Below are 23,934 nucleotides of genomic sequence, written 5' to 3'. Positions count from 1 at the left end.
GAGATTGGAGATTATCTCAAAAGTCATCCTGAGATAGCCAGTCACCCTGACTGCCTGCTATTCTCCCTTTATTTCGATGAATTTGAAATAGTTAATCCAATTGGATCCCACCGCAAAAAACACAAAATATCGGCATAATATTACTGGTCGCTTTAATGTTCTGTATTTTCAGTCCGAATTCAATGCATATGCCGTAGAAAGTAGTCATGTTGTTAAGTTTTGTAAAGTTTCCCACTTCACCTATCCGTGGCCACAAATTAGTCACAAAATCGGTGGCATTCAGTATATTATAGCCAAGTGTGTTGATCAGGTGTGGTGTCTTTAAAGGTAGTCCTGCTAAAGCTAGTAGAGTATATTTGCTCAACATGGCCTACGTTTGGAAGTGAAATGTATATTTGTATTTTGTTTTTTCAGAAAATGAAGTATGTAGCATGGTTTTTGGTTTGCTTGGCTGATGAGGATTTCGTTAAAATGGATTTTAAAGTTGGCTTGATGCGCCGTTTGAATGCCCTGAGAGATGTGAATACATTGTTTCCACATTCGTAGCTATGAATTTCCCATCCTGGAAAGGGAGCGATCTGCATCATCTAATCTTGTCTTGTAGAAGTGGTTGAGGTCGATCAAACACAGTGGGACCGATTTAGTGCCGCATGTACCTGCTTGGAGTAGTGATTTCGAAAATCCAGAGACATCTACTCATGATGTGCGTAGAACTTATTAAAGGCAATATTTTATGCACTGTTACATGGAACTATATTTTACAGAAAATTGAACCCATGAAGATGCAAGAAGATTACATTACGAGGACTCACCTGCATCAAATACTAACGTTTTGGTATGAACATTTACATTACTATAATCTACCAATCAGTGTTGGGATCAAGTCACTACCTTCGAGTCACGAGTCATTTTGAGTCATTGTACATTTTGACTTGAGTCAAGTCAAGTCAAGTCACCCGATTTTTGGACTTCAAGTCATCCCAACACGCCTACCAATACGCATAAATTGAGTATGATATTTCGTTTTAGGACAGAGATGTTCAAACGATTCCAGACGATAGTGAGCTAGGAATTGCTTCAATTCCAGAAGATAGATAGTCTGCTGGGAATTGCTCCTTCGCAAAAGAGATTTACATTACCGAAATTCAGTGCCCCTGTTGCATCCGCATTGCAACATCAAAAGGCTGGACATTCACTAAATTCCGTGGTGGAAGAATGCGCATACCACACCCGAGCACACGGTGATATGACGTTCAAAAGAGCATATACCGAATTATCCAGGCATCTTTGCGAAAAGTATCCATGCCTGCAATATGGTGGAGTTGGGTGCCATCACTGGGTAAGTGTTCATTGCATGTTTTTCGGCCTATGATCATGCAACGACTTCCTCAATTACAGTCAATACATATATCAATACCGGGATTAGGCTACACCGCTCAAATGCTTTGATATCAGATATATCTTTAGTAGATTTTAAAATATGCTACATAAAATTGTGGCACGTCAAAGGTCCACTAGCTGCAATATTATAACCTGACAGTTTTACCATGTCATGATGCATCCTCTCGCATCATGTCTATAACTCATTAATTTACACAAATTATGCCCGGCACAAAAACAATTTTATTCAAATATTTGAAATGTGATTTTTTTCCCGTGTCAAGCGTGAATAATACAATAGTAAATTACATTTCCACGATGTCTGTGGAATGCCTGTCTGCAAGGTCCCGTCAAATAAGATCTACTTTGAACTTATACATTGAATATCCCTATTATTGACACTGCGGCCCGTGGCATCATCAAAAACTAGGAATTGGCCCGCGAGCACATTTGAGTACGAGACCACTGCTCTATATGGCAGGGGTGTCAAACTCAACTGGTGTCTCGGGCCAGATTCAAACCTTCAGATAGCTCGCGGGCTACATCAGATGAATGATTTTTATACGTAGCCGCGAAATTCAGGTCATTTTTTTCACGTGTATACTTGATCAAATCATCTAAGCCAGTGGTTCCCAACTTTTCTCGGTGTCAGGGTCAAATTGGCATTGTTCCGATCGATCGATCGACGCCATCGGCCGCGAGCTATAGGACTATATCAGGGTTGTAACCAAGTCACAAGGCTCTGAGTCACAAGTTAATCCCACTTTTATAGTCCAGACTCGAGTCAAGTCCGAGTCGAAGTCATCGAGCAGAGGGTCGTGTCCGAGTTGTGGTATTATGACTTGAGTCCAAGTCATTGTGTTGACTGCTCAGTTTCCAGTTAGTCTTGTCGAACCCAGTTTTTATAACCCTGTTTAATGATATCGAATGGTTCGCATTTATAAAAATATACTAATTTTTCTCACTTTTAGCAGTTTCTGGTCTCATTTTCATGTAGGCCTACCAGTACCAATAGACGAAATGCCAATGGGGTGGTTGGTTACTTTACTATTCTTTGAAATTTCAATGAAATGTCGGTCTTGCCGTCTGAGTCTCGAGTCATATGACTTCGTTCGAGTTATAGGTGTGTACCCAACGACTCGAGTCCAAGTCGAGTCAATACACAGATTGACTCGAGTCGAGTTTATTTATTAACGTATTTTGAGAAAATGACTCGAGTCGAGTCAACAGAAAATCGACCCGAGTCATTACAACCCTGACTATATGCTGCTTTTGCCGGTTAAGCAGTACCCATCTTGGCGTATTCAACAGTGAGTCCCGTGTTGCACAACTATCCGTAGATTAGTTATCAATACCTATATCTATCTGTAGTTACTGCTCGTTCGATTGGAAAGTTAGAGCAGTTGCATTGACACAGCAGTGACGTATCGTTAGCAGTCTACTCCACAACTCTCCTGAAATTCTAATTTAAAACTCCAGACCCCGAGCCAAGCAAGAGTATTTTATAAATATAAATTTTGTTTAAATGTTTTCCAGGGAGAAGATGAAAGCAAAGAAGTCAAAAGTCTGCTATTTCTTCTGAAACAATTGACTGACTTGCCAACTTGCCAGTCACTGCTGAAGAGATCGCGGACGTGTGTGTGTGGTGAGATCGCGGACAAGGACTGGAGGACTTCGGCGGCCCGAGATGGTAATCATTTATGTTTTCTGAATGAATAAAATAGGAGTTAATTTTTGGGTTGGATAGCTCGACGCGATTATCGAACAGTATATTCATATTGAAATGAACCGGAATATTTTCGGCTGAAACTCGTAATCGTCAGGTAATCGTCAGCTACTAGTAGAGAATTGGAATAAACATTGAATATCAACGATCGAATCAGAAAATATGACGTCACCAGTATGAAATTTCGAATAAGAGACTGTTTAATGTACTATTTTTATATATTTTCAGCCGACAATATTCGGGCTCATTTCAATATGAATATACTATTCAGTTGTATATTGATATTCTGTGTTCAGTTTTTTAGGCCTGGAACTAAATGCTTTCTTTTTTTGCTTGAAAATTGCTACTTCTTCTTGTACTCTAGTAAAAATTCATAAAAATTATTACAACTTGACTTGAGTAACTTCAATGGATACTTAAAGTATCATACTTTGCCCACTTATGGTAGTTGCCGGACTTCTTAACCTTTTTTATGCCCCTTGAAAATTTTCAATTCTCAATGGCCCTCATCTCGTGACTTTCAAAATAAATTGAAAAAGCACCATTTTAATTGAATAACTGTACAAAATGCAATTGTGGTAGAGTGGGCACAGATATGATAAATGGCAAATTCTTGTGGCCCAGGTTGGGAACCCCTGTGTAGACACTAGCGCGGTGTGAAATCGCAATTATTCTTAGACCTGTGTTCTGATCTCCAGAACTGTTGGACGCCCAAAGCCGGATTATCTATTTGCAGACTCGAGTAAGGCGGTTGAAATTGCGGATGCAAGAGCACGGCTGCTAGAGCCGGCCTTTGTTTTACAGTTGCAAGACATCGATGAGGAACATCAAGAGTACGCGGGCTGTCTACCAACTTTGCAAAACGAAATGGACGCGCTGTGGGACGTGATTTACAAGTCGATTCCTCCTGCCGAACGGTACGTCACACTTGTGGTGTACACAAGATTTGACTTCTCCTGCATAGCAGTTTCGGTTTTTCACCAAAGTTAGATATAGAATACTTGGATCTTTTCTCTTACTTGAAAATTGACACTTGTGCTTGGGTATACGTTTACGACATTGCTTTTATTTCTACTTGAGCTCCAACGACAAGAGTATTTGTCCACCTCTGCAAACACAAAAGAATCGAAAAGCGCTGGCCAGACACAGCACAACAGCGGGCAGTATGTTAATGAAATATTTAAGTGTAGCCTACATGTCTAAGATTGAGACATTGTATCATCGGTAGTTCGTCAATATGAGCTCAACGTCTCGACTTGTTTTCTGCCAGGTTGAGATGTGAGAAGATCGATTTGGAGACGGACGTCAAGTCTGATCGACGGACGTCAAGTCGCAAACTGATCGCCGACGAGAATTTAAGGCTCGAACCTTCTGAATTTGCCGAGCGCTACCGAGAGAAGCAGGAAAAGTATGTGTGGCTCTTCCGTTGTGCGATCGGCCCCTAAAGCGGGCGCCCGCCTCACTGGGGGGAGGGGGGGTTGAAAACCTCGAAAGGGGCTCTACTTACAAATGGGGCGATTGAAGGATGTTGTAGGCTATAGAAAACTGTGTGAATGAATGTGTGAAAAACATTTGGGAAACACTGCAGTTGATCGGATCGAGATATAATCGGTTGGAAGAGATTTCGTTCTAATCCAGTTCGAGAACCGCTGCTGTACTGCTGTGATAATTGAAACAGTTTAAAAGTTGGTACGATATTTCTTGTCTTAATTTGACCGTCGTTATCACATTTCAAATCTGAATTTGCGGTTTATCACGATTGGAGGTTTCTATCGCTTTAAAGATGCGTTGCCTTGGAACATCAGCTGAAAGAATGGCAGGACAGGGCGGAGATGCAGACGGCCAAATACGATTCGGTATCACGCTTGTACAACGAGAAACGCTCGCAGCTCGAAGACGCAGAGTGTTGTCTGCAGCAGGTTTGCGCGTTTTCTTCGTGCTTGCAGGCTTGTCTCGACAAGAGAACCGTACTTCGCCCTTTATTACTGATTAAGTTCAACTTTATCTATTTTTGTGTACCGCCCGAGAATTAATAGGTCCGGTATCGTTATTTTTACACGTGAACTCGTGTGCAAGCCCTACTACGGCTAGGCACAAATAATCAAATACTCAAATTCAAATCGAGCCTTATCTGTCATGGTTCGAGTTCGAGTCTAGTAATCAGATACGCGCTGAAATCGTACACTCTCGATCTGTACTAAGCGAATACGTGTTGGCCTACTTCTGGAACTGTTACACTAAACACATGACTGTATTATACAAACCGAGCGAGATAGTGTAATGGTGATGCGCCCGGCTTTTTGATCTGTAGGTTGCGGGCGTGGGTTTAATCTCCTGCTCAGTAGGGCCGAAGACTCGAGAACTGGCATCCGCGCGGCCCGCGCCAGGCGCTCGGCATCCACATATAACATGGAGGAGAAAAATCGGTGGTGCAGACTAGCTGACCTTATTTAAAGGCCGTATCGCATATCCACCGTTAAGCATCTCGATGGTGCAGGCAAAAATAAATTCGACCTCTCTCTCTCTCTAAATAGATTGTGGAAAGCGAGTAGCTTTGTGATGAGCTTGCGTCAAGTTTTATGAGTGAACGTTTCATAGGAATCGCGTGAAATAGAATGTTTTCGAATATTCTACCGCAGGGGTGTCAAACATCCGGCCCGCCAGACCATTTCATCCGGCCCGCGAGGCCATGGCCGGCCATGAGAATTCATCGTGGCCGGCCACGAGTTCATGACCAGTTCCTGATTTTGGCACATCTAGTTGGATCAAAATCCGCCCTTTGCATCCAATTTGACAATAGTCAACTAGATCTTCGTCATTTACAATACGAACTTGCTGGTGGCAAGGTTTGTGTAGACGACTTCCACTATATTCTCGCACGTACACAAGTTACATTACCACTTTATTGAGTAGTTTAGGGATGGGTTCAAAATTTGCACGGCTTTACACGTGTTACCTTCTCTTTTCGCTGTAGAAATGAATTTAATTCCCACTGACTATTGAAAAAGTACTCTGGGACGGTGCGTTGTAAACTAACACCGAAACATACGTTCCTTGAACTTTCTAGAATCTAGATATATATTTGATAAAGTAATGTATGAGCGTACTGCGTACATCTTATTGCTCGGTCAGACAAACGTCTTTACATTAAAACTGGTGTCCACACAGCTTCCACGCCAGGCGATCAACGCAATGAGATTGCGTGAAAGATAAAACCGTGGTGCAAACTCGATAGCCTTGCAGTTTCTTCGCATCTCCATCGCCCAAGCCCATTAGCGATGGAAACGTAGATAATCTGACTCCCTGCCCCTCCTTCGTTTTTTTACATAAAGAAGCCGTCATATTTTGATGATCTTGTCGCCATCGCATGCACTAGCCATCACTAATACCAGTGGTGTAGCCAGCGGGTGGGTTTTCAGGGGTCAAAAGCGCTCCCATTTCGAAGTTGTATTGATCGGTCACATTCCGAGAAAATAGCCGAAACAAAATACATGCTTTTCTAAGGACCAAGTGAAGTGCAAACATGATTGCACTGGTCGTTAACGTATTTGTCATTGTGTGACGAGATCTCGCCATCGCGATCAACTCGGACAGACCCACAAGGATGTTAAAGTACGTCGCATTGCATGGTGATTTGCTTCAAATCACCCTATCCAGCCTTTGAAGCATTGACTAGTATCGCTTGAGTCAGTACGGTCGTACCAAACACGGCGTCAATGAAAACAGGGCCTTAGAACAGTGGCTCCCAACATTGAGATCTGTAATCCACAGTGGTAGGGTTACCATACACCCTTTTTTAGTTGCGAGTGTGCAATCGCCCAGCAGCCAAATCTATAAAGGAGGATGAATTGCCAATTTTCGATTTATTGAAATGGATGGACAAATCCTCCTAAAGTAGGACGTATGTACAATTGTACATAGTGGGGCATGTAACCTGAGTTTCGCAAAGTGCAGCTGAGCTCCGCGTCGTATGCCCGAACTGAATCGAAGGACGCTGTTCCACTTTGGTTCACCTATTCTTTGTTGATGACATTACAGATACTTCATGGCGTGCATTGATACATTTCCCGAGACTTGTTTAGTCACTCCACTTTTTCGCAAAGATAGTCATATCTCAATTGTTCTACTGGCAGTCACGCATGATTACATCAGTTCCTACAAAGCTATAGAACCTCAACGAACGATTTCTTGGCGCGAGATATGTGGAAACTGACTGCATTCACCTAATACGTGGCCAAATAGTAGCAGGCTATATCACTGCTCGCTATGGAATTGAAGCACCTCATGACATGTTTTCACAATTCACTCACATGCCTTAAGCATGCCTTACACACTGGTACGGTGCCAAAGCGGCCAAATCCACTAGTTTCATAGTTGGACTGTACTTATGTCCATCTTTTTTATTTTGAGAGGCTGATGTCCACATTCTGGACATCAATATTGGCATCCATCCATTTTCAAATTGTGGGAGCCCGGTTATTCGAAAAAACCAGAATGCCTAAAGAACATTGCGCTAATTCAACAACAATATTACTGATATTGTGTTCGGATTTATTTGAGATGGCAGGATTCCAGACTGCACTTGGGGAAGTTGCCAGTAGAATTGGTGGCAAATTGAGCAAGAGATTGCTAGCACCTAGCACAGAACCAGCATATTTGAATCCTCTAATTTGAAAAGGCAAGAGAACAGGCCTAGCCAAGGATACAATCTGGCATAACGAGAGAAGAGTGATTTGGAGGATGACATTACCATATCAGCAGAATAACAAGTGAAACGGGTAGGCCCTATGTGACAATAGTCATGCAGCTCAGCGACAACTTAATAGAACTGCCCGCAATTTTTCCTGACAATGATGATGCTAAATAACTCCTTTTATCACACCGCGAACCTCTAATACTCCAGTAAAGCGCTGTTGACTTTCCGCAGATATAACTGATATGTAGCATTCTCCGCCCAATGACGCAGTGCACATGAGTTAACTCTTTGAGCCCCGACCCACTCATTTGAGTGGGTGATTGTCTTCCCGAAATACCCGCACCCACTCATATGAGTGGGCGACGGCCACACCACGATTTTGATTGCGCGCAGATTTTGATTGCATCAAAAATAACGGGGAAGTCCACTAATGCAATATTCTAAACTTTATTCTTCATTGTAGAACCGATGTGAGGCACAATTGATATTATATACTATATATATATAATGTATAGCACGATAGTAGGCATAGCCGTTTAGATCAATCCGAAAAGTTTGTTTCAATTGTGAGCTCAAACACAGATATAAAAATGTGATTGATGATTAAACAATGGTAACAATGCTAACCTTCTCAACTACGCGATTTGATCGGCAAGGATACCGGTACGGTACGACATACTGTCGTACAGCAGTGAATGCGATCTTATCTGATACTCCGAGCTAGCACCAACATATCAAGAACGTATTGACGTATTGGTTTCGATGACGATTGTCGCAGCACTGTGACGTCACAGCAATGATATCCCTACTGTGTCTTCACGACCAGAGATGGGCGGATTCCAGATTTTGGGAATCCGTATCCGTCCTGATCCGACAGTCAAATAGGATTTCGGAGTCCGACAGTTGAGCAACAAAATTAGGATCTGAAAAAATCCTGCTATTGCTTTAGTGCTATTTCACATTAAATATAGCCTGCAAAACAGATATGAACATTATAATCAACCTGATTGGAATCGCTGGCCGTTTTGCCTGATATATCAGGTGAGCCAGGGAGTAATTTCCAAGTTAAAGTAATTTAATAAAAAATATTTAAAAAATAAAACATAGTGTGAGCACAGGACACCGATTCCATACAGGATAATCTACAAATTAGCATCAAGTAATGCCTTACAAGGATTTATTTATATCACATCTCGAATCAATACGGTAATGTTAGGTACGGTATATATCTTGAATATATATGCGAGTGGTGGGAACTAGGCAGGGGAAATGAGCTAAAAAGACTATGAGAACAGAGAAAGCAATATTAGTTGCTTTACGGTGAGGGTAAACATAGTAACCCGGAATGTCATGATTCCAACAACAAAATCAGATATTGTGCATTGTGACTTGGCCAAGACAACTAGGCCTATAGTCAGGCCGTGTTATTTTTGGCATATGCCAAAACTAACTTATTTTTGGCATTTTCTGATTTTTATTTTTGGCAGTTTTGGCATCGTCCTCTAAATAGATAGTTTCAGCCTCGAATTATTCACAGAAACGCTTTATTTTGAACTAGTTTGTCAAAGACACCACAGAATGTGCAGCATCCACTTATAATCAGTATACCAACAAACAATAGGAAGAAGATAAAATCTAACGATTTCATAGGTTAATAATATCAAACGAAACCACAAAATGTGCAGTATTCATCGGAATCGGTGCCAATAAGCAAAAAAAAAGAGAAGCCTAACAAACACGCTCAACAGCTGATTGTTACAGCTGTTGAATAGACTTAAATCGTTTGCACTGTAACAGTGCTTCCAAACTCAGGTCAGCTAAGTTCCTCCTAAATTCATTTCTCTCATGCATATCGGCTTCAACAGTAGCCGTTGAGGGAAAGAATGTTGCCAGTCATCCACAAAAGGTTTTCAGAGCTTCAAATCTTTTGAGGCCGAACCGGCTTCCATGCATCATGAAAAGAGTTCACTTCGCCAGTGCCATCGATCTCGTCGCGGAAAGAATTGTCTTCCCGATCCTTTTCCAGGAGTTTCCTGTGTTGTCTCTCAACACATTCTATTTAGTAGCCCGACTATCATTTCTCCTTCAGTCTATATTCACTTCAGGTGGCTTTAATGTTACAAACTCGCATGGAAGAGTCCTGGGAAGGTTAGCTTGTTTAAGAACATTGACGCAACAAGACTGTCTGGCAAAACGAGACTATGCAGCTCAGAAATAGCCAGATAATTTGTTGCGTCACAATGTTCAACTCGATCACAATGCAAAAATCGTTGTTGATTTTGGGGGTTTCAGTTCCATGAGCAGAATATAATTTGTATTTTAATAATCAGTACTGTGGCAGCATCTCATTGATACCCGTTTTATCAGATTTAGCGCTCGACAAGCCGGTCAAAAATGGTCGTAAAATTGCCTTTGGACAAATGGAAAGTATGACCTAAACCAAATACAGTCAGCCGTTCAATCTCGCTGTGCCCACACCATTTATGACACCATGCTTTCACCCCTAATGGGTGGGTGGGTCTCAGATTAAGAAACCTGCCTTTCACAGACGCTCTCCTCGCTTGTAACGCGGTCCTGTTAACACAACACCATGAACGAAATACACTATTTGGCAGGCCGTTTTATTTTGGGCATATGCCAAAAATTGCTTATTTTTGGCATTTTCAAATTTTTATTTTTGGCAGTTTGGCATCTGGCTCCTGAAATGCCAAAAATAACACGGCCTGCCTATCTACTACTGAAGAATGGAACTAAATTTTCACAAGCGGCACAGTCACAGAACAGACATGTATCAAACAAAATGGATGAATCAATCAAAATGATCACTTGATAGAGCAGCAATGAATAGGAAATATATATAATCAGCATGATGATGTGCACAATCAATCAGAGAGTACCGGTGGTACTTCAGTTCTAGTGTGTTTCCGAAATCATAAACATGATCAATTGACCATGCCAGCATATATTCATACATTACCGCACCACACAATCATTCCAAATGACATCAGAATTCAGAACCACCAGCTTTGAAGGGGCTCTACTTACAAATGGGGCGATTGAAGGATGTTGTAGGCTATAGAAAACTGTGTGAATGAATGTGTGAAAAACATTTGGGAAACACTGCAGTTGATCGGATCGAGATATAATCGGTTGGAAGAGATTTCGTTCTAATCCAGTTCGAGAACCGCTGCTGTACTGCTGTGATAATTGAAACAGTTTAAAAGTTGGTACGATATTTCTTGTCTTAATTTGACCGTCGTTATCACATTTCAAATCTGAATTTGCGGTTTATCACGATTGGAGGTTTCTATCGCTTTAAAGATGCGTTGCCTTGGAACATCAGCTGAAAGAATGGCAGGACAGGGCGGAGATGCAGACGGCCAAATACGATTCGGTATCACGCTTGTACAACGAGAAACGCTCGCAGCTCGAAGACGCAGAGTGTTGTCTGCAGCAGGTTTGCGCGTTTTCTTCGTGCTTGCAGGCTTGTCTCGACAAGAGAACCGTACTTCGCCCTTTATTACTGATTAAGTTCAACTTTATCTATTTTTGTGTACCGCCCGAGAATTAATAGGTCCGGTATCGTTATTTTTACACGTGAACTCGTGTGCAAGCCCTACTACGGCTAGGCACAAATAATCAAATACTCAAATTCAAATCGAGCCTTATCTGTCATGGTTCGAGTTCGAGTCTAGTAATCAGATACGCGCTGAAATCGTACACTCTCGATCTGTACTAAGCGAATACGTGTTGGCCTACTTCTGGAACTGTTACACTAAACACATGACTGTATTATACAAACCGAGCGAGATAGTGTAATGGTGATGCGCCCGGCTTTTTGATCTGTAGGTTGCGGGCGTGGGTTTAATCTCCTGCTCAGTAGGGCCGAAGACTCGAGAACTGGCATCCGCGCGGCCCGCGCCAGGCGCTCGGCATCCACATATAACATGGAGGAGAAAAATCGGTGGTGCAGACTAGCTGACCTTATTTAAAGGCCGTATCGCATATCCACCGTTAAGCATCTCGATGGTGCAGGCAAAAATAAATTCGACCTCTCTCTCTCTCTAAATAGATTGTGGAAAGCGAGTAGCTTTGTGATGAGCTTGCGTCAAGTTTTATGAGTGAACGTTTCATAGGAATCGCGTGAAATAGAATGTTTTCGAATATTCTACCGCAGGGGTGTCAAACATCCGGCCCGCCAGACCATTTCATCCGGCCCGCGAGGCCATGGCCGGCCATGAGAATTCATCGTGGCCGGCCACGAGTTCATGACCAGTTCCTGATTTTGGCACATCTAGTTGGATCAAAATCCGCCCTTTGCATCCAATTTGACAATAGTCAACTAGATCTTCGTCATTTACAATACGAACTTGCTGGTGGCAAGGTTTGTGTAGACGACTTCCACTATATTCTCGCACGTACACAAGTTACATTACCACTTTATTGAGTAGTTTAGGGATGGGTTCAAAATTTGCACGGCTTTACACGTGTTACCTTCTCTTTTCGCTGTAGAAATGAATTTAATTCCCACTGACTATTGAAAAAGTACTCTGGGACGGTGCGTTGTAAACTAACACCGAAACATACGTTCCTTGAACTTTCTAGAATCTAGATATATATTTGATAAAGTAATGTATGAGCGTACTGCGTACATCTTATTGCTCGGTCAGACAAACGTCTTTACATTAAAACTGGTGTCCACACAGCTTCCACGCCAGGCGATCAACGCAATGAGATTGCGTGAAAGATAAAACCGTGGTGCAAACTCGATAGCCTTGCAGTTTCTTCGCATCTCCATCGCCCAAGCCCATTAGCGATGGAAACGTAGATAATCTGACTCCCTGCCCCTCCTTCGTTTTTTTACATAAAGAAGCCGTCATATTTTGATGATCTTGTCGCCATCGCATGCACTAGCCATCACTAATACCAGTGGTGTAGCCAGCGGGTGGGTTTTCAGGGGTCAAAAGCGCTCCCATTTCGAAGTTGTATTGATCGGTCACATTCCGAGAAAATAGCCGAAACAAAATACATGCTTTTCTAAGGACCAAGTGAAGTGCAAACATGATTGCACTGGTCGTTAACGTATTTGTCATTGTGTGACGAGATCTCGCCATCGCGATCAACTCGGACAGACCCACAAGGATGTTAAAGTACGTCGCATTGCATGGTGATTTGCTTCAAATCACCCTATCCAGCCTTTGAAGCATTGACTAGTATCGCTTGAGTCAGTACGGTCGTACCAAACACGGCGTCAATGAAAACAGGGCCTTAGAACAGTGGCTCCCAACATTGAGATCTGTAATCCACAGTGGTAGGGTTACCATACACCCTTTTTTAGTTGCGAGTGTGCAATCGCCCAGCAGCCAAATCTATAAAGGAGGATGAATTGCCAATTTTCGATTTATTGAAATGGATGGACAAATCCTCCTAAAGTAGGACGTATGTACAATTGTACATAGTGGGGCATGTAACCTGAGTTTCGCAAAGTGCAGCTGAGCTCCGCGTCGTATGCCCGAACTGAATCGAAGGACGCTGTTCCACTTTGGTTCACCTATTCTTTGTTGATGACATTACAGATACTTCATGGCGTGCATTGATACATTTCCCGAGACTTGTTTAGTCACTCCACTTTTTCGCAAAGATAGTCATATCTCAATTGTTCTACTGGCAGTCACGCATGATTACATCAGTTCCTACAAAGCTATAGAACCTCAACGAACGATTTCTTGGCGCGAGATATGTGGAAACTGACTGCATTCACCTAATACGTGGCCAAATAGTAGCAGGCTATATCACTGCTCGCTATGGAATTGAAGCACCTCATGACATGTTTTCACAATTCACTCACATGCCTTAAGCATGCCTTACACACTGGTACGGTGCCAAAGCGGCCAAATCCACTAGTTTCATAGTTGGACTGTACTTATGTCCATCTTTTTTATTTTGAGAGGCTGATGTCCACATTCTGGACATCAATATTGGCATCCATCCATTTTCAAATTGTGGGAGCCCGGTTATTCGAAAAAACCAGAATGCCTAAAGAACATTGCGCTAATTCAACAACAATATTACTGATATTGTGTTCGGATTTATTTGAGATGGCAGGATTCCAGACTGCACTTGGGGAAGTTGCCAGTAGAATTGGTGGCAAATTGAGCAAGAGATTGCTAGCACCTAGCACAGAACCAGCATATTTGAATCCTCTAATTTGAAAAGGCAAGAGAACAGGCCTAGCCAAGGATACAATCTGGCATAACGAGAGAAGAGTGATTTGGAGGATGACATTACCATATCAGCAGAATAACAAGTGAAACGGGTAGGCCCTATGTGACAATAGTCATGCAGCTCAGCGACAACTTAATAGAACTGCCCGCAATTTTTCCTGACAATGATGATGCTAAATAACTCCTTTTATCACACCGCGAACCTCTAATACTCCAGTAAAGCGCTGTTGACTTTCCGCAGATATAACTGATATGTAGCATTCTCCGCCCAATGACGCAGTGCACATGAGTTAACTCTTTGAGCCCCGACCCACTCATTTGAGTGGGTGATTGTCTTCCCGAAATACCCGCACCCACTCATATGAGTGGGCGACGGCCACACCACGATTTTGATTGCGCGCAGATTTTGATTGCATCAAAAATAACGGGGAAGTCCACTAATGCAATATTCTAAACTTTATTCTTCATTGTAGAACCGATGTGAGGCACAATTGATATTATATACTATATATATATAATGTATAGCACGATAGTAGGCATAGCCGTTTAGATCAATCCGAAAAGTTTGTTTCAATTGTGAGCTCAAACACAGATATAAAAATGTGATTGATGATTAAACAATGGTAACAATGCTAACCTTCTCAACTACGCGATTTGATCGGCAAGGATACCGGTACGGTACGACATACTGTCGTACAGCAGTGAATGCGATCTTATCTGATACTCCGAGCTAGCACCAACATATCAAGAACGTATTGACGTATTGGTTTCGATGACGATTGTCGCAGCACTGTGACGTCACAGCAATGATATCCCTACTGTGTCTTCACGACCAGAGATGGGCGGATTCCAGATTTTGGGAATCCGTATCCGTCCTGATCCGACAGTCAAATAGGATTTCGGAGTCCGACAGTTGAGCAACAAAATTAGGATCTGAAAAAATCCTGCTATTGCTTTAGTGCTATTTCACATTAAATATAGCCTGCAAAACAGATATGAACATTATAATCAACCTGATTGGAATCGCTGGCCGTTTTGCCTGATATATCAGGTGAGCCAGGGAGTAATTTCCAAGTTAAAGTAATTTAATAAAAAATATTTAAAAAATAAAACATAGTGTGAGCACAGGACACCGATTCCATACAGGATAATCTACAAATTAGCATCAAGTAATGCCTTACAAGGATTTATTTATATCACATCTCGAATCAATACGGTAATGTTAGGTACGGTATATATCTTGAATATATATGCGAGTGGTGGGAACTAGGCAGGGGAAATGAGCTAAAAAGACTATGAGAACAGAGAAAGCAATATTAGTTGCTTTACGGTGAGGGTAAACATAGTAACCCGGAATGTCATGATTCCAACAACAAAATCAGATATTGTGCATTGTGACTTGGCCAAGACAACTAGGCCTATAGTCAGGCCGTGTTATTTTTGGCATATGCCAAAACTAACTTATTTTTGGCATTTTCTGATTTTTATTTTTGGCAGTTTTGGCATCGTCCTCTAAATAGATAGTTTCAGCCTCGAATTATTCACAGAAACGCTTTATTTTGAACTAGTTTGTCAAAGACACCACAGAATGTGCAGCATCCACTTATAATCAGTATACCAACAAACAATAGGAAGAAGATAAAATCTAACGATTTCATAGGTTAATAATATCAAACGAAACCACAAAATGTGCAGTATTCATCGGAATCGGTGCCAATAAGCAAAAAAAAAGAGAAGCCTAACAAACACGCTCAACAGCTGATTGTTACAGCTGTTGAATAGACTTAAATCGTTTGCACTGTAACAGTGCTTCCAAACTCAGGTCAGCTAAGTTCCTCCTAAATTCATTTCTCTCATGCATATCGGCTTCAACAGTAGCCGTTGAGGGAAAGAATGTTGCCAGTCATCCACAAAAGGTTTTCAGAGCTTCAAATCTTTTGAGGCCGAACCGGCTTCCATGCATCATGAAAAGAGTTCACTTCGCCAGTGCCATCGATCTCGTCGCGGAAAGAATTGTCTTCCCGATCCTTTTCCAGGAGTTTCCTGTGTTGTCTCTCAACACATTCTATTTAGTAGCCCGACTATCATTTCTCCTTCAGTCTATATTCACTTCAGGTGGCTTTAATGTTACAAACTCGCATGGAAGAGTCCTGGGAAGGTTAGCTTGTTTAAGAACATTGACGCAACAAGACTGTCTGGCAAAACGAGACTATGCAGCTCAGAAATAGCCAGATAATTTGTTGCGTCACAATGTTCAACTCGATCACAATGCAAAAATCGTTGTTGATTTTGGGGGTTTCAGTTCCATGAGCAGAATATAATTTGTATTTTAATAATCAGTACTGTGGCAGCATCTCATTGATACCCGTTTTATCAGATTTAGCGCTCGACAAGCCGGTCAAAAATGGTCGTAAAATTGCCTTTGGACAAATGGAAAGTATGACCTAAACCAAATACAGTCAGCCGTTCAATCTCGCTGTGCCCACACCATTTATGACACCATGCTTTCACCCCTAATGGGTGGGTGGGTCTCAGATTAAGAAACCTGCCTTTCACAGACGCTCTCCTCGCTTGTAACGCGGTCCTGTTAACACAACACCATGAACGAAATACACTATTTGGCAGGCCGTTTTATTTTGGGCATATGCCAAAAATTGCTTATTTTTGGCATTTTCAAATTTTTATTTTTGGCAGTTTGGCATCTGGCTCCTGAAATGCCAAAAATAACACGGCCTGCCTATCTACTACTGAAGAATGGAACTAAATTTTCACAAGCGGCACAGTCACAGAACAGACATGTATCAAACAAAATGGATGAATCAATCAAAATGATCACTTGATAGAGCAGCAATGAATAGGAAATATATATAATCAGCATGATGATGTGCACAATCAATCAGAGAGTACCGGTGGTACTTCAGTTCTAGTGTGTTTCCGAAATCATAAACATGATCAATTGACCATGCCAGCATATATTCATACATTACCGCACCACACAATCATTCCAAATGACATCAGAATTCAGAACCACCAGCTTTGAAGGGGCTCTACTTACAAATGGGGCGATTGAAGGATGTTGTAGGCTATAGAAAACTGTGTGAATGAATGTGTGAAAAACATTTGGGAAACACTGCAGTTGATCGGATCGAGATATAATCGGTTGGAAGAGATTTCGTTCTAATCCAGTTCGAGAACCGCTGCTGTACTGCTGTGATAATTGAAACAGTTTAAAAGTTGGTACGATATTTCTTGTCTTAATTTGACCGTCGTTATCACATTTCAAATCTGAATTTGCGGTTTATCACGATTGGAGGTTTCTATCGCTTTAAAGATGCGTTGCCTTGGAACATCAGCTGAAAGAATGGCAGGACAGGGCGGAGATGCAGACGGCCAAATACGATTCGGTATCACGCTTGTACAACGAGAAACGCTCGCAGCTCGAAGACGCAGAGTGTTGTCTGCAGCAGGTTTGCGCGTTTTCTTCGTGCTTGCAGGCTTGTCTCGACAAGAGAACCGTACTTCGCCCTTTATTACTGATTAAGTTCAACTTTATCTATTTTTGTGTACCGCCCGAGAATTAATAGGTCCGGTATCGTTATTTTTACACGTGAACTCGTGTGCAAGCCCTTTTCGTAATTTCCCAGACTTCTCCTGATTGGTCGGACTGTTCAAAATCTTCATTCAAAATATCTGTCAGTTTAAATTTCCATTTGGTTTTTCGTAATTTTCCAGACTTCACCTGATTGGTCGGACTGTTCAAAATCTTCATTCAAAATATCTGTCAGTTAAATTTCCATTTGGTTTTTCGTAATTTCCCAGACTTCTCCTGATTGGTCGGACTGTTCAAAATCTCCATTCAAAATATCTGTCAGTTTAAATTTCCATTTGGTTTTTCGTAATTTTCCAGACTTCACCTGATTGGTCGGACTGTTCAAAATCTTCATTCAAAATATCTGTCAGTTTAAATTTCCAATTGGTTTTTCGTAATTTCCCAGACTTCTCCTGATTGGTCGGACTGTTCAAAATCTTCATTCAAAATATCTGTCAGTTTAAATTTCCATTTGGTTTTTCGTAATTTTCCAGACTTCACCTGATTGGTCGGACTGTTCAAAATCTTCATTCAAAATATCTGTCAGTTTAAATTTCCATTTGGTTTTTCGTAATTTTCCAGACTTCACCTGATTGGTCGGACTGTTCAAAATCTTCATTCAAAATATCTGTCAGTTAAATTTCCATTTGGTTTTTCGTAATTTCCCAGACTTCACCTGATTGGTCGGACTGTTCAAAATCTTCATTCAAAATATCTGTCAGTTTAAATTTCCAATTATTTAAATTTAAAAGAATTCAGAACCACCAGTTACCTCTGCAACAACACCTCGCTCTTCTGTCATCCTGACAACTGATATCAAGTACCCTAATGGCTGATGAACAGGAAGGATAAGAATCAATATCTGAGGAACAACTGAATTCGAAAACAAACACTTGTGCAGCTCGCTTGCTGGAGCCTGCCTTAGTCCTTATGATCTCATCCAGCAGTAATCTCATCACTGGAGAAACTTTTCTATGTTGCTTACGCATTTCAACGACGTGACCGGTATCACCGGTGTCAACGTTGTCATTTATTGTCGGAACCAGCCTGGGCTTGATCCATAGCAATGAATGCATTTACCTACGGAAATATAATCGAAGCAGCTTTTTTTCATTGAATATGAGATATCTTGAACCTTTATCACCCAATATTTGTTATGAATATCAAATCCTGTTTAAATCCGGCTCATATGGCAGTTTCAGAATCCGGCTCCGATCCGGCCGCAGTAAAATTCATCAAAATCCTGCTCCGGCTCCGGCTCCTGAACCGGACTGTGGCCATCTCTGTTCACGACTAATACCGCAAATAGGTAGGTCTACAATTGCTGAAAATTCATTCATATTAAATGAGACAGCTAGTGAAGTTAACTTATGCATACTTTTTTCAAATCAAATAGCAAAAAGTGGTTTTAGGTAGCAGTGAAGGCAGTGTGAAAACACAACCACTCGAATAAGCAGCAGGAGTAGGCAAAACCTACTCGAGTAATTCGAAAAAATAGAAGTCATTACACAACATACGAGATCGGGTCAAGTGAATTACCGTACCGCAGACTGCAGACAAAAGTGAAATTTGATTAGCACGAAAAAAGGATGTCAAACTTATGGCCAGTGGACCAGAACTGACCCGTCGGGTAATTGTATTGTGGATCGAGAGGGCCTTGAATGTCTGATCAATAAATAGATTGTAAACGTGATGTGACAAAAGCGATATTTATGCTATTGCCCAAGAAGCCAAACATACATATACACTGGTCGTCGTTTGAGGAAGTTCAAGGTGATGTCATTTGCGGATCACGTTTGCATGGTAACTTTATGCGTGTGTTTTTATATACCACAGGTAATTATCATAGCGCTGCCAAGATTCTGGTGGAATTGGAGAAGACTTTACCGAATTTGTTGATGGTGAAGCTTCGACGTGAGCAATTAGTTTGTAAGAAGTCTTTGTTTGACGATATGATAACTCCGGTGTTTTGCTGCAGCAAGCCGAGAGTCTTCTCAAACAATACTCGACCGCTTTGGAAAAGGTGGAAGAGCGCTGCTTTTTCATTCGAAAATACGTGTGGTTCCTGGTCAATGTGTCCAAGAAAATCGGCGAGGCCAGGCAAGTGCTGAAAGACGCCATTTCCAAGATAGGCGACGAGGTATGTAAAACATAATTTGCGGAAGACGTTTGCCGCATTGTCCTCTCTGTATGTGTTCAGGAGCAACTGTATAAGGATCTGGTCGGGTTGGAATATTCCCATGGTGACGAGGAGAGCTTCTGCAAGGCGTGCGACCTGGCGCTGGAAAGTCAACACCTCGGCGAAGAGAGCAAGTTTGTGTTTTCCCAAAGAAAGCAGTAGTACATGGAAGACTTTGGCAAGGACGCCACTCTGTAAGGGTTTCGGTGGTGGAGATTTCAAAGTGGCTAGTGTGATGATTTTGATTGATCTGGCACATGGTACAAAATGTCTACGACGAGCATCGGAAGCTGTACCGGAGTCGTAAGAAAAGGCTGCAGACTGCGGCGGAATCGGCCCAATCCAAAAAGCCAAAGACTGAGGCCTCCAGCCCGACCAGTGGCAGTAAGACAGCCGGGGCACGACAAACGTGAGATCTTGTCATCACTTTTTCCGACAGTTTCACTAATGTTTTTGTTTTGAGCAGATATTCAGCAAAACCGACCACCAACGGAAGCTACACAACTCAAACCGCCGTGCAGCAAGCGGCGACGGCACAAGCAACCGCCCAAGCGTATCAACAAGCTGCCACCGGGGACGCTACGAGTTTATACTACCAGAACTACTGGAACTATCAACAAAAGCCAGCAGAGGCAAGAATTGAGTATATTTTGGAAGAAAAAAATATCAATCATGATAAATATTTTTTGCTACAGGCAGCAGCCCAGCAGCAGTACCAACACAGTACACCAACACCAACAGTACACCAACAGTGAAAGAAATTTCATTGAATACAAATTGAATAACGCGGGTGCAGAAGCAAATTGAAGAACGCTCACGAGATGGAAGCATATTTCGTCTTTGTTCTCATCCATGAAACTCATAAGTGTCTTAAAATTGTTTTGGTTCGGTTTTAACCATATTCGCCTGAAGTATATGAGCATGTCAGTTTTGGCCGGGGCCTGTCGGCTTTTGAAATCACTTACTTTGGTTCTTCGAGGCTGTGCGTATTTGTTGGGCCTTTTCTGACCGTTGTTTGCCATTTTATGAGTGACTTTTGCTCGGACCTTAGCGTACGGTTTGGGTTTCCCATGTGGTTTTGATGGTTGCGCGCACACTTTTGGTGTCGAGGAGACCAACGGCGGTGTTCGTCGGTACAAGTCCTTCGCTGGTGACGATCCAAACGATATCTGTGATTGTAGCATTTTCAAATGGTTCACTTGTTAATAAAGCGCAAAATGTGCAGTTACTTCGCTTAGCAGTTGATCTATCGTCGTATCAAAGATGTCAGGCTTACGCCGTTTCTTAATATGCTTTGGTGATTTCGGATCGACATATGATGACATATGATCCACATATGAATGAACCTATGATTCTTTTCGCAGCAGTTCTCAACCGGACGTCCGCAAAGTATTTTAAGGGGTTCTGCGACACTTTGTGACATGATTTTTAACTTATTCAAGGTTCTTTGAGGGTAAATCATACAAAGATGGTCTTCTTCATAACTGCTAAACCGCCAGGGCTCACATCATGGAATGTCTGCCGGGGATAAAATATCCTACTGTGCAAACTCATTTTAATTGCCTGTAATCCATTAGCCAACGGTAGGCCTAAATTGTCGTGCCAAGTGATAACTGTTCAAGACCAGGCAGCATTATCCGAACGCAACTAATTATTGTGTCCAACCTATGTAATAGTAAGGACAGGCCAAGTCAAGAACTCGTATTTGACGTATTATGACACGCAGCAGCAGAAATATTATCAATTAAATTGGCTTCAGAACAATAAAATTCTTCACAATATGATAATATTTTCAAATTCGCAGTACACACTGGCCTACTGCACAACGCAGATCACAGCTGCAGGATAACTGAGCTAAATCTCGACCAAAACTAGTCAACGCTCCAGATTACCTGACCAGGATCTGACATGCACTTCACCTACTGTCATATGCCATTGCATTTCATAGCTTATCCGTCTTATGCTATCTCGCAACTTTTCATTCAGTGAGCATGCCTCTTATCTACATGCTCTTGCTAAGCCAAGATGGGTGTCTGACCAAAAGCTCGAAAACCGCTGTCCAATCGTTTACCTTCAATGGGGTCGGCTTAGCGGCTCCGGCAAGCGACAATATTCGCACTTCCTTTTCCTTCACCATTTTCTCAAGCTCTTGAATTCGGATTTCTTTTTTCCCAACTGCATACTCAAGATCGGCGATATCGTTCCTGCACTTATCCATTTCGTCCTTGGTCTTAACTTTGCCCCCCTCCATACTGAGCAGGTCCTCCGTGTCTCTCTGCAGATGGCAACAAGTCAAGGTAAGTACACAAACTGAAGTGATGTACGGCGAAACAACAGACCAGATGCTGTCGGAGAAATTCGACTTCTTTTCTTAGTTTGGTGACGCTGTTGTCGCGGTTGGTCGCTTTGCTTTGTATGTCGCCTTTCTCCTGTTCCAGCTGCTGCATTTTCTTTCTCAACCCATCTTCAAACGACTGCCGGGAGCCTAACAGCTCTGTCACCTATGGAACGGTGGAGGTGGTCAGTAACGAAGTACTTCTACTTTTCAGTACTCAAGCAGCACTACTTGCTCGAGTGGTTATGATTTTAAACTACTTCTACTTCAGTTTTTAGGCAAAATGAGGCGTAGAATATTTCTAGGAATTACCACTTCTATTTGTAGTAGAGTAGCAATTTACGACACTACATCTACTTTAGTCCCAATGATGACTACTTTGACCAACTCTGCGGGATGATGTTCAGAGAATATTCAAATCTCAGGCCAATTTGAATGCTTCATACTAGGGTGGTTATCACAGACTACATCATGGTGATCTCGAACAAAGTCATGACATTTTGTGTTATAGTCAAGCATAGAGTATAATGAAGTAAATGTACCAGTAGACCAATTCCCAAGCATTATCTCTAAACCAGGGTTCTTAAACTTGGGAGTCAGTGAACTAGTTTTTAGGGGTCCGCAAAAGGACAAAACGTCATCAAGAAACTACAAAAACATCATCCTTTGAGGGTGACGTCACGAGAGGAACTGTATCCACCTTGTCTAGTCATCAGTTATCTTATTTTAGGCATAGAATAGCCTGAATATTGTCGAGCTTGATATGATGACGTTCCATTATTCGGCTTCTGAAATTTTTGGGGTATGAGATCAAAAAAGATCAAGAACCACTGCTCTAAACATGATTAGCAATCACCTACCATGAAACGATCACACAACAGGGTTTTCATGATACCTCGTGATTGGCCTAAGAAATATAGTTGAGTGTTAAAACCCTCACATTTGTGTAAAATATGTATGCGTGGTTATAAAATAATGAAAATATTCAAATAAGGAATTGCTTCAATAAATACAACACTAGAGGTGATCAATAACAAAGTACCTGCACTACTTCCTCAAATGGTCATGACTTTGGAATACTTCTATTTCAGTTTTTGGGCAAAGATAGGCCTAGAATACTTGCTTTTATACTTACTCGGAAGCTGCTTCTCCAATTTGTACTGAGCAGAAATATACGTTGTTACTTCTACTTGAGAACCAATTATGGGAACGGTAAACAATAAAATCGTAATGTGTATAATTTCTTCTCACATCGATCAATCACCACAACAGAACCAAAAATGATAATAACACAGTAAGTAGGGGCCTACATGGAACACAGGTATGACATCCAAAACAAACTAAACAAAGAATAATAAGAAAATTACTTTCTCATTAGCGCTGGCGAGGTCCTTTTTCATCTTTTCAACATCTTCCTCTTTTCCTTTCAATTGTTTTCTGAAATTCAAAAATCAAATCAAAAACTCATTCCTGACAAAACACAACTTGCTTAACCCCGTTAAAATCGGATATCACCTGTGATATCAGCTACTTCATTTGACCATATATTTTTTTGTCTACGTCCTAGACGCTTCATTTTTGCTTGTAGGGAAAGCTAGCAATCTTCTGATTCTTATGATACCTAATTAGAAGGTATAAGGCATGACAATTTTCGAGAACCGGCGATCTTACGTGAGGAGTTCGGCCGAAAATACTTATGCCTAAAAAAGTGGTTATCACCCAAAATTTCCAGATATTTTCCGAGTAGGAAATATAGTCAGAAATTCTGCCAGAACATCAGAAGTAGACTTGTAAGGTGTTCTGTG

General features: G+C 41.6%; 2 protein-coding genes across 2 annotated transcripts; one reads left to right on the top strand and one right to left on the bottom strand.

The window, feature by feature from the left end:
• Positions 1 to 20,057: 20,057 nt before the first annotated feature.
• Positions 20,058 to 20,601, top strand: LOC145437486 (uncharacterized). Its single transcript, XM_080314748.1, has 2 exons — positions 20,058 to 20,203; positions 20,261 to 20,601. The coding sequence occupies exons 1-2, from the start codon at positions 20,062 to 20,064 to the stop codon at positions 20,599 to 20,601; spliced, it is 483 nt and encodes a 160-aa protein (XP_080170874.1). The 5' UTR covers positions 20,058 to 20,061.
• LOC145432976 (uncharacterized) lies at positions 20,537 to 23,572 on the bottom strand. Its single transcript, XM_080309840.1, has 5 exons — positions 23,497 to 23,572; positions 22,134 to 22,295; positions 21,866 to 22,069; positions 20,760 to 20,963; positions 20,537 to 20,700 (listed from the first exon to the last, which is right to left on the bottom strand). Exons 1-5 carry the CDS (start codon positions 23,527 to 23,529, stop codon positions 20,665 to 20,667), a joined length of 639 nt encoding a protein of 212 aa, XP_080165966.1. The 5' UTR covers positions 23,530 to 23,572; the 3' UTR covers positions 20,537 to 20,664.
• Positions 23,573 to 23,934: the final 362 nt, after the last annotated feature.

The sequence above is a fragment of the Botryllus schlosseri genome, chromosome 1 (assembly GCF_051294905.1).
Source record: "Botryllus schlosseri isolate E-star chromosome 1, Bs_hap1, whole genome shotgun sequence".
Lineage (NCBI taxonomy): Eukaryota > Metazoa > Chordata > Ascidiacea > Stolidobranchia > Styelidae > Botryllus > Botryllus schlosseri.
Note: the sequence above shows the minus strand (reverse complement) of the source record. Positions and strands in the feature narration are given on the sequence as shown.

Excerpts from the sequence above, each read along its gene's own strand:
- LOC145437486 (XM_080314748.1), top strand. The coding sequence starts at position 20,062 with ATGTCTACGACGAGCATCGGAAGCTGTACCGGAGTCGTAAGAAAAGGC. Across the intron at positions 20,204-20,260 it reads ACAGCCGGGGCACGACAAAC|ATATTCAGCAAAACCGACCA; the intron begins GTGAGATCTTGT and ends TGTTTTGAGCAG.
- LOC145432976 (XM_080309840.1), bottom strand. The coding sequence starts at position 23,529 with ATGAAAAAGGACCTCGCCAGCGCTAATGAGAAA. Across the intron at positions 22,296-23,496 it reads TCGCCAGCGCTAATGAGAAA|GTGACAGAGCTGTTAGGCTC; the intron begins GTAATTTTCTTA and ends ACCGTTCCATAG. Across the intron at positions 20,964-21,865 it reads CTAAGCCGACCCCATTGAAG|ATATCGTTTGGATCGTCACC; the intron begins GTAAACGATTGG and ends CTACAATCACAG.